At 42.6% G+C, this 14,293-nt stretch overlaps 1 protein-coding gene across 6 annotated transcripts in view; it reads left to right on the forward strand.

The window, feature by feature from the left end:
• TENM2 (teneurin transmembrane protein 2) overlaps nucleotides 1-8,686 on the forward strand; it is a gene marked incomplete at both ends in the record, with an annotated part of 523,490 nt that extends 514,804 nt beyond the window's left edge. For all 6 annotated transcript variants that reach the window (XM_084295547.1, XM_084295548.1, XM_084295549.1 and 3 more), the window contains 4 exons: nucleotides 1,185-1,481; nucleotides 2,393-4,007; nucleotides 6,630-6,760; nucleotides 7,925-8,686. In XM_084295547.1, coding sequence (XP_084151673.1) covers nucleotides 1,185-1,481; nucleotides 2,393-4,007; nucleotides 6,630-6,760; nucleotides 7,925-8,686 — 2,805 coding nt within the window. The remainder of the gene's footprint in view (nucleotides 1-1,184; nucleotides 1,482-2,392; nucleotides 4,008-6,629; nucleotides 6,761-7,924) is intronic.
• Nucleotides 8,687-14,293: the final 5,607 nt, after the last annotated feature.

Below are 14,293 nucleotides of genomic sequence, written 5' to 3' on the forward strand. Positions count from 1 at the left end.
GAAAATATCTCAGAATAACTTTTATGTCCTCGAGAAAGGCTCAGGGTTAATTTACATATTGTTTGATGTGCAGTTTAATTTTGGATAACAGAAAACGTTGCTTAATCAAAGCTACTGTAAAACATAAGCTGAAGAACAAATTCCCAGAAACCGATGAATACTTTTTAAGTAGTCATTGCTGTCAAATGATATCTAATTTAAAGACTTCTACTTTATTAATGACGCATCTACAATTAAATTACTTAAGAAGCTTTATCAGATTACAGCATTAGCCTGAATTCTGTGGTTTAGCCTCCAGTGAATATATTTTTATATCTCTCATTATAGCACTTTCAGTAGAAACCTTACTATTTGGCGTTCTTATGCTCCTTTGTTTCTGCTTTGCTCTTTTGTTTAAAAAAAAAAAAAAAGTAAAAAAGCAGGGACTGAAACACTTCATGCTGTGCTTTAATTTGAAAATTGTAACTGAAAAATCTGGATAAAATGAAAAATATTTAACCTAATTACTTAGAACATTTGTTTCACACAATCAGAACTCCATCCCAGCCTGTATTACCAGGATTTTTGATCAGAAGAAATGAAACACAACCCAGCTGATGGGGTTGCTTGAGAGATCTCTTGAATGTTTGGAAAGTAAATGAAGAAAGCATTAATGGAATCAATTAGTAAGCAGGGTGTTCCAGCTACAAAACCTAAGTGGCTAAACCTCCAAGAAGATTATAAAATTGCTTTTTTTTTTTCTATTGTCCTTGGAGTCATTGTAGGGAAAAAGGCTCAGAACTACTGATAGCAGAAGTAGAAGGCAGAATCAGAAGTAGTGACAGCAGAAGTAGAGAAGTTACTTCCATGCAGAATCACTCATTTTGCTGCTGTTAACTGTTTGCAATTTAAGATACAGGTATGCGGTGTGTCTGTCCACTCTGACAAGAGGGAAGTCTTTGTAAGACTTCAGCTCCCACGGTGTGGGGAGATGGGAGATATCCCACTTGAAGCAGCATATTTGAAAATACCTGGAAATGGAACATCAAAGCCTGTTAATTAGAAAGCGTCCTCCACTTTTCAAAAATTGGGGGAAATTTCATGCATACTACTTTTCATCCTTATGCATGCTACTTTCACTGTGGAAGTTCATACAAGCATAGTGCCCACTGGTCACTGAATACAGCCTTCTTTCATTTCAATAGGTTCATGGAAGGAATTTACTGTCCATTGATTACGACCGGAATATACGCACAGAAAAGATCTATGATGATCACCGGAAATTTACACTGAGGATAATTTACGATCAACTAGGACGGCCTTTTCTTTGGCTGCCTAGCAGTGGTCTGGCTGCTGTCAACGTGTCCTATTTCTTCAATGGACGCCTGGCTGGGCTTCAGCGTGGTGCCATGAGTGAAAGAACAGATATAGATAAGCAAGGCAGGATCATATCGCGCATGTTTGCGGATGGGAAGGTTTGGAGCTACACCTACCTAGAAAAAGTAGGTGATGTAGTCTTATGTTCTGAAAATAGCTACAAAGAGACAGTACTACTCCACTTCATTTTTAAGTGCTGTATATAACACATTAACACAAGATCTAAATATCTAAAATATCTGACATGCAGTTACATATGATGTAAGCTGTTAATAATCCCTTTGTACTTGATTTCAAAAGTTCTTAGTTTTCAATTAGTCAACTGAATTTGACTTATTTTTAATATTAAGTATTTTGTTCATGGTTTTTATCTTTTGATAAAGATAAAAAGCAAGCAGGCCACCACATAGTGGCATAAACTAACATAACGAATTGTGCTTAATTAAGACCAAAACCACATGACTAAACCTGACCAAAAGTTCAAGTAGAAACAGGTAATTCATCTCTAATCATTATGTATTAAAATAAAATATTATAATGCATTTTTATTTATCCTAATTAAGATTCTTTAATCGTGAAAGTCTTAAATACTTCAAAACTGCATATTATTTTCCCTCTACCTTCTTTGTTGTTTTAAGCAAGCCAGAGCTGATGTTTTCTTAGTTTCTCTTGTGTTTCATGGCAATAGCTGTGAATTGCTATTGCTTGCAGAAAGATAAATCAAGTAATTTACCTAACTCCTCTGCATCCTTAAAAAAAAAAAAAATCCTACTAAAGGGAGAGTAGCTAATAGGTTGCTAACCTACACTTTCTCTGGAGTGTCAGCATATTGATTTCCAAGCAGCAGATCCTCTCATCCAGCAATCTGACAATACTCCAGAGCAGCTTCGTACCCCTAACTAATGTATATATGTCTCTTTTTATTAATTTAATGTTACTGCCTCCTCAGTAAACTTTGCTTTTTTTAAATGCCCTCTCAGAGGTCACAAGATGAAAGACAGTAACTGTGGGTGTGTTGTTTTTTTCTTCTCTATAGTCGATGGTGCTACTGCTTCAGAGCCAACGGCAGTACATCTTCGAGTACGATTCTTCAGACCGGCTCCACGCTGTTACCATGCCTAGTGTTGCTCGGCACAGCATGTCAACTCACACGTCTGTTGGCTACATTAGGAATATTTATAATCCTCCTGAAAGCAACGCATCAGTGATTTTTGATTATAGTGATGATGGGAGGATTTTGAAAACATCGTTTTTAGGTACTGGTCGACAAGTCTTTTACAAGTATGGGAAGCTATCCAAATTATCTGAGATTGTTTATGACAGTACTGCAGTTACTTTTGGATACGATGAAACTACAGGTGTCCTAAAAATGGTGAATTTGCAAAGTGGAGGATTTTCTTGTACAATCCGCTATCGTAAAATTGGTCCTCTTGTTGACAAACAAATCTATAGATTCTCTGAGGAGGGTATGGTCAATGCAAGGTTTGATTATACATATCATGATAATAGTTTTCGAATTGCGAGCATCAAACCTATAATAAGCGAGACACCCCTTCCAGTTGATCTTTACCGTTATGATGAGATTTCTGGCAAAGTAGAACATTTTGGCAAATTTGGAGTTATTTATTATGATATAAATCAAATTATTACTACAGCAGTAATGACACTGAGTAAACACTTTGATACCCATGGGCGCATTAAAGAAGTTCAATACGAAATGTTCAGATCTCTGATGTACTGGATGACTGTACAGTATGACAGTATGGGAAGGGTAACTAAGCGAGAACTGAAACTTGGTCCGTATGCCAACACAACCAAGTACACCTATGATTATGATGGAGATGGACAACTGCAAAGTGTAGCAGTAAATGATAGGCCAACCTGGCGTTATAGTTACGATCTGAATGGAAATCTTCACCTTCTGAATCCTGGAAACAGCGTCCGGCTGATGCCGCTGCGCTACGATCTAAGAGACAGGATTACGCGCTTAGGTGACATACCCTACAAAATCGATGATGATGGATTCCTGTGTCAACGAGGCTCAGATGTTTTTGAGTACAACTCCAAAGGACTCTTAACAAGAGCTTACAACAAAGCAAATGGGTGGAGCGTTCAGTACCGTTACGACGGACTTGGCCGAAGGGCTTCTTGTAAGACTAACCTAGGGCATCATCTACAGTACTTTTATGCTGATCTTCACAACCCAACAAGAGTAACTCATGTCTACAATCATTCCAATTCAGAAATTACCTCTTTGTATTACGATTTGCAAGGCCACCTGTTTGCAATGGAGAGTAGCAGCGGGGAAGAATATTATGTTGCCTCTGATAACACAGGCACTCCGTTAGCTGTATTCAGCATCAATGGCCTCATGATCAAACAGCTTCAGTACACGGCGTATGGGGAGATTTATTACGACTCTAACCCCGATTTCCAGTTGGTTATTGGGTTCCATGGAGGGCTGTATGATCCTTTAACCAAACTCGTCCATTTTACCCAAAGGGACTATGATGTCCTTGCTGGACGCTGGACATCTCCTGATTACACAATGTGGAAAAACATTGGTAAAGAACCTGCCCCTTTCAACCTGTACATGTTCAAGAGTAACAACCCCCTCAGCAATGAACTGGATCTAAAGAATTATGTAACAGGTGAGACTTCATTGTGTTTTTTTTTTTTTGTTTTTTTTTTTTTTTTAATAAATAACAGTAATAATAAGTTTGTGTGTTCTTTGGGGGAGGAAATCAGGCTTCCCCTTACTAGCCAGCTTGCTGGTGTGGGAGCATCCAGGTCAGGCCATTTTCCATTTTGTGCTGTTGGGCCGTTTTCCTTTTTGTGTCTGGCTGCTTTTGTTCTTTGATACCACTCCTCTGGTGCTAAAAGAGAAGCTGCAAGGAATAACAGGAAGGGAAAAATAAAGTACTTTGACCTAAATATTCAATTTCATCTAGGTCATAGTGCTCTTCATATTGAACTCAGTACTGTATGGAGATGTGTCCATGAAATATTTAAAGAAAAGAGACATATCCTACAAGAAACACTGGCAGGTTAGTTGGAGAATCAGGAACCAGAACTTCTCAGTATCTCTTCCCTTCAGGGCTGCTTTCAAAATTAACTCCTGAGTTAGCCCATTGGCACATTATGAATTAGCACCAAAAATGGATTTAATTAAAACTCACTGTCCCATTTGGCTTTTAATATGCAAACTGTCTTTAGTCTTTAAAACAAAAACCTTGATTTTTTCACAATCATTTCCTCCTGTAAGGGTTAGGAAATTTTATGGAATGTATACAGCTCAGAAAGAGAAACAATAAAATAGTTTTGATCATGTATGCTAGAACTGGGTAAAACTTGTAACCTCTTCTTAAGTAGTAATAAATTTTCACTTAGTAAGATCACACAGTACTTGCAGTAGCTGCCGGCAATTTTTAAAAGGAAAGGTAATTAACATGTCTTCAGGAAAGGCATTTTTCAAAGTTGAATCTGTAGTATACAATAATTACAGCAATGATATTTTAAAAAATGAGCTATCTTAATTTTAGCAGTAATTTGAATTTCAAGAAAAGTGTGCATTTCCTTCAAAGAAAATCATAGCAGGTTTCATTAGTTCTTTGGGACCTAATTGTATGTGTAACACACTAGTGGCTCTACTGTAGCTGCTTTGCAATTTGAAGATAGTGGGATTTGTGCCTGATAAGGTCAAAATATTGACTTAAACTACCTTGGGATCAAACTCTGTTATCCTAAATTCACCAAAATTCTATTTGCATCCACAGCTGTTTGGTTGCAATCTTCAATGTCATCTTCTGATATTTTGCTATAGTCCGAAGTTGCATTTATTTCATTTATCCATCCATTGGCTGAAATCCTGGAAAATATATTGAAATATATTGCACATTGGTACAACACATACCTTGTAGTCTGTAAAAAAGAAAAATCAAAATTTCATTGATGATGTAAATATTTGTTGTTCTAATCAAATTGTTGCTCTATGCAGATTGCTCGTAAGCAAGTTGTCTTGCACAAGTGGTTGTGTTGGCACCCTGGTTTTCATATTGAAAAAAAAAAAAAAACAAACCTCTCTCTCTTGTGTAACTGGAGATGCATGTACATATCTTCACAGAAGCAGAGCATTTTACTACTCACTTCACTGTAGGGATGGCTAAGAAAAGGAGATGGTTGCTGTCAGATATCCACAACCAATAAGTATTACCCTTTCTGTGGTGCAACGTTACCACAGCTAAAACTTTTGGGGAAGCAGGTGCTGGGTCGGGGCTGAGCACGCCCCGAGGTTTGCAGCTTCAGGCAGGTGCTCCGCAGGCGCTCTGCACGCCGCGTGCCTGCCTGCTGCAAGCACTGCGCACAGTGATAGTGCCGGGAGGTGCTGGAGGCCTGCGAGGAGAGAAGGCCTCTGGGAATGGCAGAGGTGGTTTTAAAAACTGGTTGTGATGAAATGAGCACAGCCCTGGTGAAACGAGAAGTGCCTGTGCCCCCACACCGTCTCGTAGCCTGTGACAGCCAGATAAATGATGCACAGTAAATCATTAGTTCTCTGTACCTGCCGAATGAGAATTACTGCTATTGCCTTAGCGGAAGTTACTTGCTCTTTTTCAACCAGAAATGAAGGCAGGGCTTATCAGGTCACACCGAGCCCTGGGTCTCCCCGAGGCACGTCCCAGCGTGGAGCCATGACCCTGCCGGGCAGCCCCTCACCTGCCGGCTGTGCTTGGTGTGTGGGGAGGCTGCTGTGGTCCCGAAATGCAGACGTCTGAATTTCCAGCCTGGCTTCTGACTGCCCTTACTTGGTGGAGCCTCCTGAGACCAGACAACAGCTGATGGGCGTAGGACATAGAAGAGAAGCCGTGCATTTTCCCAGAGGACTTCTCAGTGTTCTCGGGGGTGCTAACCTAATAAAGCACCATTTCACAATCTCGTTTATGGGTTACATTAACCCTGTCAGAAGGTGTCAGAGATGGGACAAGTATTGCCTATGGTAAAGGGTTTTTCCATGTGCTATCGTGGAAAAAGAATGAGAGGTGGTGTATCACTGATCAACTATTCAGGATAAATTTGAAGCAACAGTACCTGTGTTTGTTTGCTGTGGAATACTCAGTGCTGTAAAGTGCCATGCTGCAATATAAACTATAAATTCAACTTGGATTTATACTTGCTACTTGAAACTAAGGGGGTCAAAGGTAGATTTCCTGAATTTATGGATTTCTTGTACTTACGCACATTTATTTCTCACTTGCCTGCTTACTTTTGATTTTTAGATGTCAAAAGCTGGTTGGTGATGTTCGGATTTCAGCTCAGCAACATTATTCCTGGTTTTCCTAGAGCAAAAATGTACTTTGTGTCACCGCCATATGAGTTGTCTGAGAGCCAAGCATGTGAAAATGGCCAGGTAGGCAGAAAAGTGAAGTTCTTTCTTTTGGTACATTTGCCCCACTCTATGAATAGAACTGCTGGCTCCTCGGTAGTTACAATGCAAGGCCACGCATTTATTTCATCAGTGTAAAATGGAAGTGAGTATAGCTAGATTTTATACTAATGAACAGATGCCTTTCTTGCCAGCCTTCGTTGTTATCATAATGATGGTGTCATTAGTTTGTCTTTTATTGAGTTCTTCCTTGATTAATGAGTTGTAACTTGATTAACTTGATTAACAGTGACAAAAGGAAACTCTGCATGGTAAATTATCATCTGTTGTACCTTTGGTAAAATTACCCTAATAACCTGTGTGTTACAACGAACTTAGGTTGGTACTTTGCTGTACTGCTAAGAAATGGTTTTACTCCCCGCCCTGTAATAGGATTTGTCATCGTTTTTTGTTTGAAGGTTTTCTCACAGAGGCTTTGGTTTGCTACTGCTGTTACAGTGTTTGTTCTTGTCAGGTTAAGGGTGGGAAATGGTATTAAGCATTCTGCCTTTACAATAAATTCCAGCCAGTTGAATATACTTAAAAGGAATAGTAGGCCAGTTTCAAACTTAGTCTGTGCTAGATTTACTTCACGTTTATGGAAGTACAACTGATATGACTGTGTAAACCAAAACATAACACTTCTACTTGCTTCTAAGTCATTTGAGAATCTAAATCCTCTCTCAGGAATTACTTCGATATTTTGGAGCCCAAATCTCATTTCCAAACAGTTTACATTCAGAAGCATTTTAGTCCTATACACCAATTGAAATCTCTGGGCAAAAGTTAAAGCCCCATGCGAAAGTTAAGCGCCATCTTTTAACAAATTGATTCTGTTTTAAGATCTGATTAAAATTGTGTTAGACTTGGATTTTAGTTATTCTTGCAATTGCCATCATGTAACTATAAATAGCCCAGAGATTCGCGGTACGTATTTGCTATGAAAGGTGATTTGTGAGAAACCTTTTATTTGGCATTATTGATTGTAAAATAATTTTAAAAAGGTAACCGAGGGTGGTCTTTCTACAGCCTAGATTTTTTTGCTGTGTACCTTTTCCTTAGAAACGCAAAACCAAAGATTAGCACTGTTCTCTGACATCGGTATTTTCAGGTCTTTATCTTTTTTGCTGTTTTGTTTTGTTTTCCCAGCTAATTACAGGAGTTCAGCAGACAACAGAAAGACACAATCAAGCTTTCATGGCTCTTGAGGGACAGGTCATATCTAAAAGATTACATGCCAATATTAGAGAAAAAGCAGGTCACTGGTTTGCAACAAGCACTCCTATTATTGGGAAAGGAATCATGTTTGCTGTAAAGGAAGGCCGTGTAACCACTGGCATTTCCAGCATAGCCACAGACGATAGCAGAAAAATTGCCTCTGTCCTTAACAGTGCTCACTACCTGGAGAAAATGCACTACAGCATCGAGGGGAAGGATACTCATTACTTTGTCAAGATAGGCTCAGCTGATAGCGACCTCGTAACCCTCGCGATGACCAGCGGGCGGAAGGTCCTGGACAGCGGAGTAAACGTGACCGTTTCCCAGCCAGCTCTCCTAATCAACGGAAGGACTCGACGGTTCACGAATATTGAATTTCAGTACTCCACCCTGCTGATCAACATCCGCTATGGGCTAACCGCCGACACGCTGGACGAGGAGAAGGCGAGAGTGCTAGACCAGGCTCGGCAGCGAGCCCTGGGGTCAGCGTGGGCCAAGGAGCAGCAGAAGGCACGGGACGGCCGCGAGGGCAGCCGCGTATGGACAGACGGAGAGAAGCAACAGCTTCTGAACACGGGAAGGGTTCAAGGTTACGAGGGATATTATGTCCTGCCTGTGGAGCAGTACCCAGAGCTAGCAGACAGTAGCAGCAACATCCAGTTTTTAAGACAGAATGAAATGGGAAAGAGGTAACAAATTAACCTGCTGTCATCCTTTGCTGGATGAATCAGTAGTCGTAACTGTTATCTCCTCTCCTAAGGAGATGAAGACCTACATGGGGGCACTAGGCTGAGCTACTTTGGGATAGTAAGTGGCAAAAAAGCTCATTTTTTGAGTTAAATGCTACTGTTCAAGTGATTAAAAACCACATCCTGAAGTGGACTAAAGCCTGACTGAAAACTCTAACCATACAAATTAAACAGTACCCCTGAAATATTACCCACTTGTTCTGGGTCTAACGAAAAATAAAAAGAAGGCCTCGTATTGTATTACCTCACTCCATTCACACGTGAGCAAACTAAGAAATCCAAGTGGGCCACTTTCACTAACCAGCTGATGAAACACAAATGATTCAGACTGCTTGTTTGATAAATATCCAAGAGGTTTTCATTTAAAGCAAAATACAGGTGCATTTAAAACATGACTTTGGGGTGATTTGTGTGTAGCAACTGGAGGAAAATGAGAATGCAAGTGAGAGCACACTGGAAATAGTAAAGGAAAATATATTTAAGAATAACAAAACCGCACTTGCACTCTGACCCTCCATTTGTCTGGCCTGAAGCTTAACTTATTCAAAGAGGGCAGAGTGTAAAGTTACATTCAAAATGGTGGCTATAAATCACTACAAATAAATTTCATACTCTGTTTGTCTTTGAAGATTTCCATTGTGGACAGTATAACACAGTTACAGGGTGTAGTCTGTTTAGATTCAGTAGTTTGTTGGTATCAGTTCCAGTAGAGCTGTGGGCATTGTGTTACACTATTGCAAATGGGCACCACGTCAGATCACCCTGTACATACATCAGCCAGAAGGCACAATCACTGTTTCAGATTTAAAAATTATTAGTGTGTTTGTTTGGTCGAGAAACTGAGACAATCACATTACAGTCACCACAAAAAAAATAAAAAAATAAAATTAAAAAAAAAAAAGTCTAATAAGAACTTTGGTACAAGAACTTTTTTGTAATATACATGTATGAATTGTTCATTGAGTTTTTATATTAATTTTAATTTGCTGCTAAGCAAAGACTAGAGACAGGCAAAGATAATTTATGGCAAAGTGTTTAAATTGTTTATACATAAATAAAGTCTCTAAAACTCCTGTGAATATTTTGTCTTCCATTGTGAAATCTGTTAAAAATTAAAAAATATCAGTGTGTCGCTGTCATCTCATACATGCAGCATCTTCTATGTAGCAGTGATCATTGTAGCATGGATTCCACAGAGGGACGTTCTTTTGACCTCTGGGTAAGCAAAAACTACATACACACAACCTGAAATTCTGTTTAGGACAGCAAAAAAAATGTTAAATGCTCTTAGAAATTCCCTCTCCACGCCTGGTGACTAGTAACCATCAGACTGCCAGGTTACAATCCTGAAATTAGTTTAATTGCTCCGAAGTAGTTTCAAACAGATTGAAAATTCAGTAACACTGTATTAAATGGAACATGGAGGGACTTGCTGTGAGCACAGAAACCTCCACAAAATCTATCTTCTTTGTGACACTGCTTGCTTCTACCACATTTAAAAATCGGAGGTAAGATCAAAGACCGTCTAAGCAGTCATTCCTGATGATGTTAAAAGGGAGCCATCCATCAGCAAGAGCCCTGCTGCTTTTATCTCATTTAAGTATGTACTCAGAGAGCTCTATTTAATTTTGAGAACAGTTTTGCTTTTGGGGTTGCAGATGAGATTTTTAATGATTCATGATATCAGCAGAGATGCTTGAATTGATTATGGGCATTAATTCATTCCAGGGCATTAATTCACTCCAGGGCATTTTTAAAGCAGAACAGCTCAGTGGCTGTGCTGTTAACACCTGTAGTACTCCAAGACTGCATCTGATTTTTGCTGAGCAAACAAACCCCATCCTGTTCTGTGCTCACCCTATGCAGTGCATGCACTAGAAGCCCAAGCACTCTTCCCTCAGAAGGACAAGTCGGGGTATGTTTTCAGATAAGTCCTGTATGTCCATCACTGCAAAGGCTTTTCTGTGCTGATGGGCTTGAAGTGCCGTTACATTATCAGACTTGTAAACAAGTGAAACTTCTTCAAGAAGGAAAGTATTAGGTGGGTAGTCATAAAAATTACTTTTGTCATCAGTTGCTTTTGGTTCATAAAACATGGAATCACAAGGTGGAAACACTTCCACTGTCACCATTTTCTGGAATTCCTTGGTCCGTGCTGGTAAGCTTCTTAGGTTATTCTTTGGAATAGAAATTTTCTTGTAGTTGAGAGACTGGAAATGATAACCCACTGCACGGTCCTGTATGTCCTTTGTTCTGTCACCAACCTCGTAAAGCTGAAACTGGTCAGAATTGGAGATTCTGCTACTTTATCCTTCTGCAAAAAGAAACTTAAACTAAAAACAGTGTACCATTTTTAATATTAATTATTTTGGGATAGATTTGCAGGGGATGCACTCAGAAAGAAAAGGCTCCCTACCCAGCTCCTTTGCAAACAATACGTGCATCATCATGGTATTCTTAAACAACTTTTGAAAGTGGACCAGTCATGTAGCTAAATACTCAACAGGGACAATTTATCCAGGTCTGTTGATGGTTTCCAAAGTGTATGTGTGACAGCACAGGTCCCGCGGAAAGCCCCTGCAATATACTTAACTCCTAGATCCAACTGCCCTGTGCTGGACTCCACTGAGGTTATTCCCTTCCCTACTTCATGCAGCCTGCAGCTCAGCACCTGGGGCCAGTTCCAGCACCCGGGGACACCGCTGCCACCAGCCCTGCCCAGCCTCCCTGCGCCGCCAGCAGAAGAAGTGGGTGAGCGGGGAGCCCCAGGGGGTCACCCGCTGGGGACAGTCCAGTTTCCATCAGTCCTTCTCTAGAAGTTCTGCAGCAGCTCTTCAAAGCGCATACTGAATGGAATAGATCAGGGTTTTCCTTATTTTCTTCTTGGTTAAAATAAGGGCAGTGTCTTAGCCTCTGCTGAGGATTTAATTGTTCTGGGGCTAAAGTCAGGCTTCTGCTGCAGAGCATCTGAGCCGAGAACTCAAAAAGCAGTATTGAAATGGTAAAAACACCATAGGAGAGAGGTGTGTGCCAGCTTTCAGAGTGAGACAAGTAAATGCAGCCAATTTATAAATCCTTGACAAATAGGATTTACAATGGAAGTGGCAGTTAAGCCATCATGAGTACAGAAGGTGGCAGATAGTATGCAGTAATGCTGTCTGTGCTGTGTTACAGCAGCTCAACAGCGTTGCTACTGGAGAAACTATATTTACAGAAGTTTTACATCTTTAGATGACAGCTTCTGGCAGGTTTTAGTCTAATTTTGTAATTGCATATAAAAAGAAAATCTGCTAGGAGTATTGTGCTGGCTGTACTGTTGCATATTCTGCTACAGCCCGGCTCTCATAATTGTTGCAAATAGCTTCCCCCCTGCCAACTTCATTAAGTGAAGAAATCATGTAAATGAAAGTAAAATATTAACAAGCATTACTTAATGCTATAAATCAGTATTATCAGATAAATCACATTTTCACCTGTCAAAAAATGGTAATACAGGTAGAAAGCAGATACCTGTTTGCCTCTGTGGGCTGTAAGGTTTTGGTTTTTTAAGCCATTCCCATCTTAACGCTTGGTCTCTGCCTGTGTGGGGAAGGCAGGCCACTAAAAAGCTGGTGACACGGCTCCTGGGAGGAGGTTTTCCACCTGTCACAGCACCGGGTTTTTCAGTGGGCCAGCAGGTGCTGTGCTTGGAGGAGGCCAGAGACATCGCTGTGAGACCCGCAGGGAGCTGGTGCCCCACTGGCTCGCCGGGTTGAGCCTCCCCAGCAGTCCAGTCCATGGGGGCACCCATGTAGATCTGGTCTGCAGTAATTAGAGGCTGAATTACCCTCACTGACCCACATCACCACAAAGGCACCCGTGTTTCTGGGGACATCCTGCAGCGACTGTTCTGTCCCCAGAGCACCTGCTGCCTCCCAGGGCCCTGAGCAGCGCCGGGGTCCGGCTGGGTGCAGGCAGGCTGTGTCTTCCAGGCTGTCAGAGCGCTCCGTGGGCAGTGCAGGTCCGAGAGGGAGGGACACGGTGTGGCCACGCACTCCCCTCTGCAGTGGGTGTCACAGCTGCCCTGGCCTACACCCCGGCTCCAGCAGCAGAGGATCGCAGTGCCACATCTCCATAAATTCCTTTCCATGCAAGGAGGTGTGTTTGCAGGGGGGCACGGGGCCCAGGCAGGGATCTCTGTCCTGGGGAGCGTCCAGCAGCTTGCTTGTCTCCGGCCCCCACACGGCACCACACGGCCCTGCCTATGCCAGCCGGTGCCCCACATTTGGGCCCAGCATCGCCCCTCTGGGGGGTGGCCAGCCCCTGCTGTGCCCCAGCTGCTGCCCGCTCCATGCACCCACAGGGCGCAACAGGCAGCGGGGCTCCCTCCTGGTGCCTCGAGGAGCTGAGTAGGGCTGCTCCTGGGGCCACAGAGCTCACCCCGCTGGACAGCAAAGTGCTGGGGGCCCTCGAGACGTAGGTGGGTGGGTGGCCATGCTGCTGGCAAAGCTGGGGACTGCACGGCCACTTGGGTGAGGGCGAGCAGCAGCCATAGAGTGGCTACTGGATACTAAAGCATGAAGTGATCCCCAACATCCCAGCCAATTGTTGAGTATTTTCCCAGTGAAACTAAGCCACTTCAAATGGACATTTGTTTCTCGATTGCCTCTGATTTGTGCTGTAAAACAACTAGGTGGGCTTTGCTGGATTTTATTTTTTTCTGCTGCAGCAGTGAGGCTGCTCCGGGCACTGCCTGACCCCAGAGGGCTGTGCCCCCACGCTCATCCAGCACCACCACTGCTGCTGCACAGCGGTCAGCCTCTTGCTCCCACCACTGTAGGGGGGTTCAGACCCTACCTACGTGCAGGAAATGGCACCATTCCACCAGCCAAGGTCAAGCCTGTGTCTGGATGAAGCTGAGTGCTTCTGCAAGCCATCTGTGGATGTGTGGTAAGGAGGAATCCTGGAGAACTTTGTCCATTGCTGGTACAATTGGCTTCTCCCCTTGGGGAACCTGTGGTGGGCACGTCCCTGCTCTGCTCCTGCAGAACTGCTGCTGGACAGATGGATGGGCCCTGCCCTGCTGCTGCTTGCACAGACGCACAATGGCTTGGGGCCCTTGCCCATGTTGTGCCTGTGCCAGCACCAAGAAGGGTTTGGCTCCATCATCGGGAGACCTGTAGAATCATAGAGAATGGGTTGGGTTGGAAGGGACCTTAAAAGATATCCAGTTCCAACCCCCTTCCATGGGCAGGGACAACTCCCACCACAGCAGGTTGCTCAAAGCCCCATCCAGCCTTGTTTTCATAGACTCATTACGGTAGGGAAGGCCCCTCATGATATCTGGTCCAACCATCCCCCTACCACCAATGTCACCCACTACGCCATGTCCCTAAGCACCAGGTCCAACCTAAAACCTCAAACACCCCCAGGGATGGTGATGCCACCACCTCCCTGGGCAACCCGTTCCAGTGCCTGGCTAGTCTTTCTGAGAAGAAATGTCTCCTCATTTCCAACCTTAACCTTCTCTGGCACTACTTGAGGCCATTCCCTCTAGTCTTATCACTAGTTA

The sequence above is a fragment of the Netta rufina genome, assembly GCF_964035555.1.
Source record: "Netta rufina genome assembly, chromosome: 14".
In the NCBI taxonomy this organism is placed as follows: domain Eukaryota; kingdom Metazoa; phylum Chordata; class Aves; order Anseriformes; family Anatidae; genus Netta; species Netta rufina.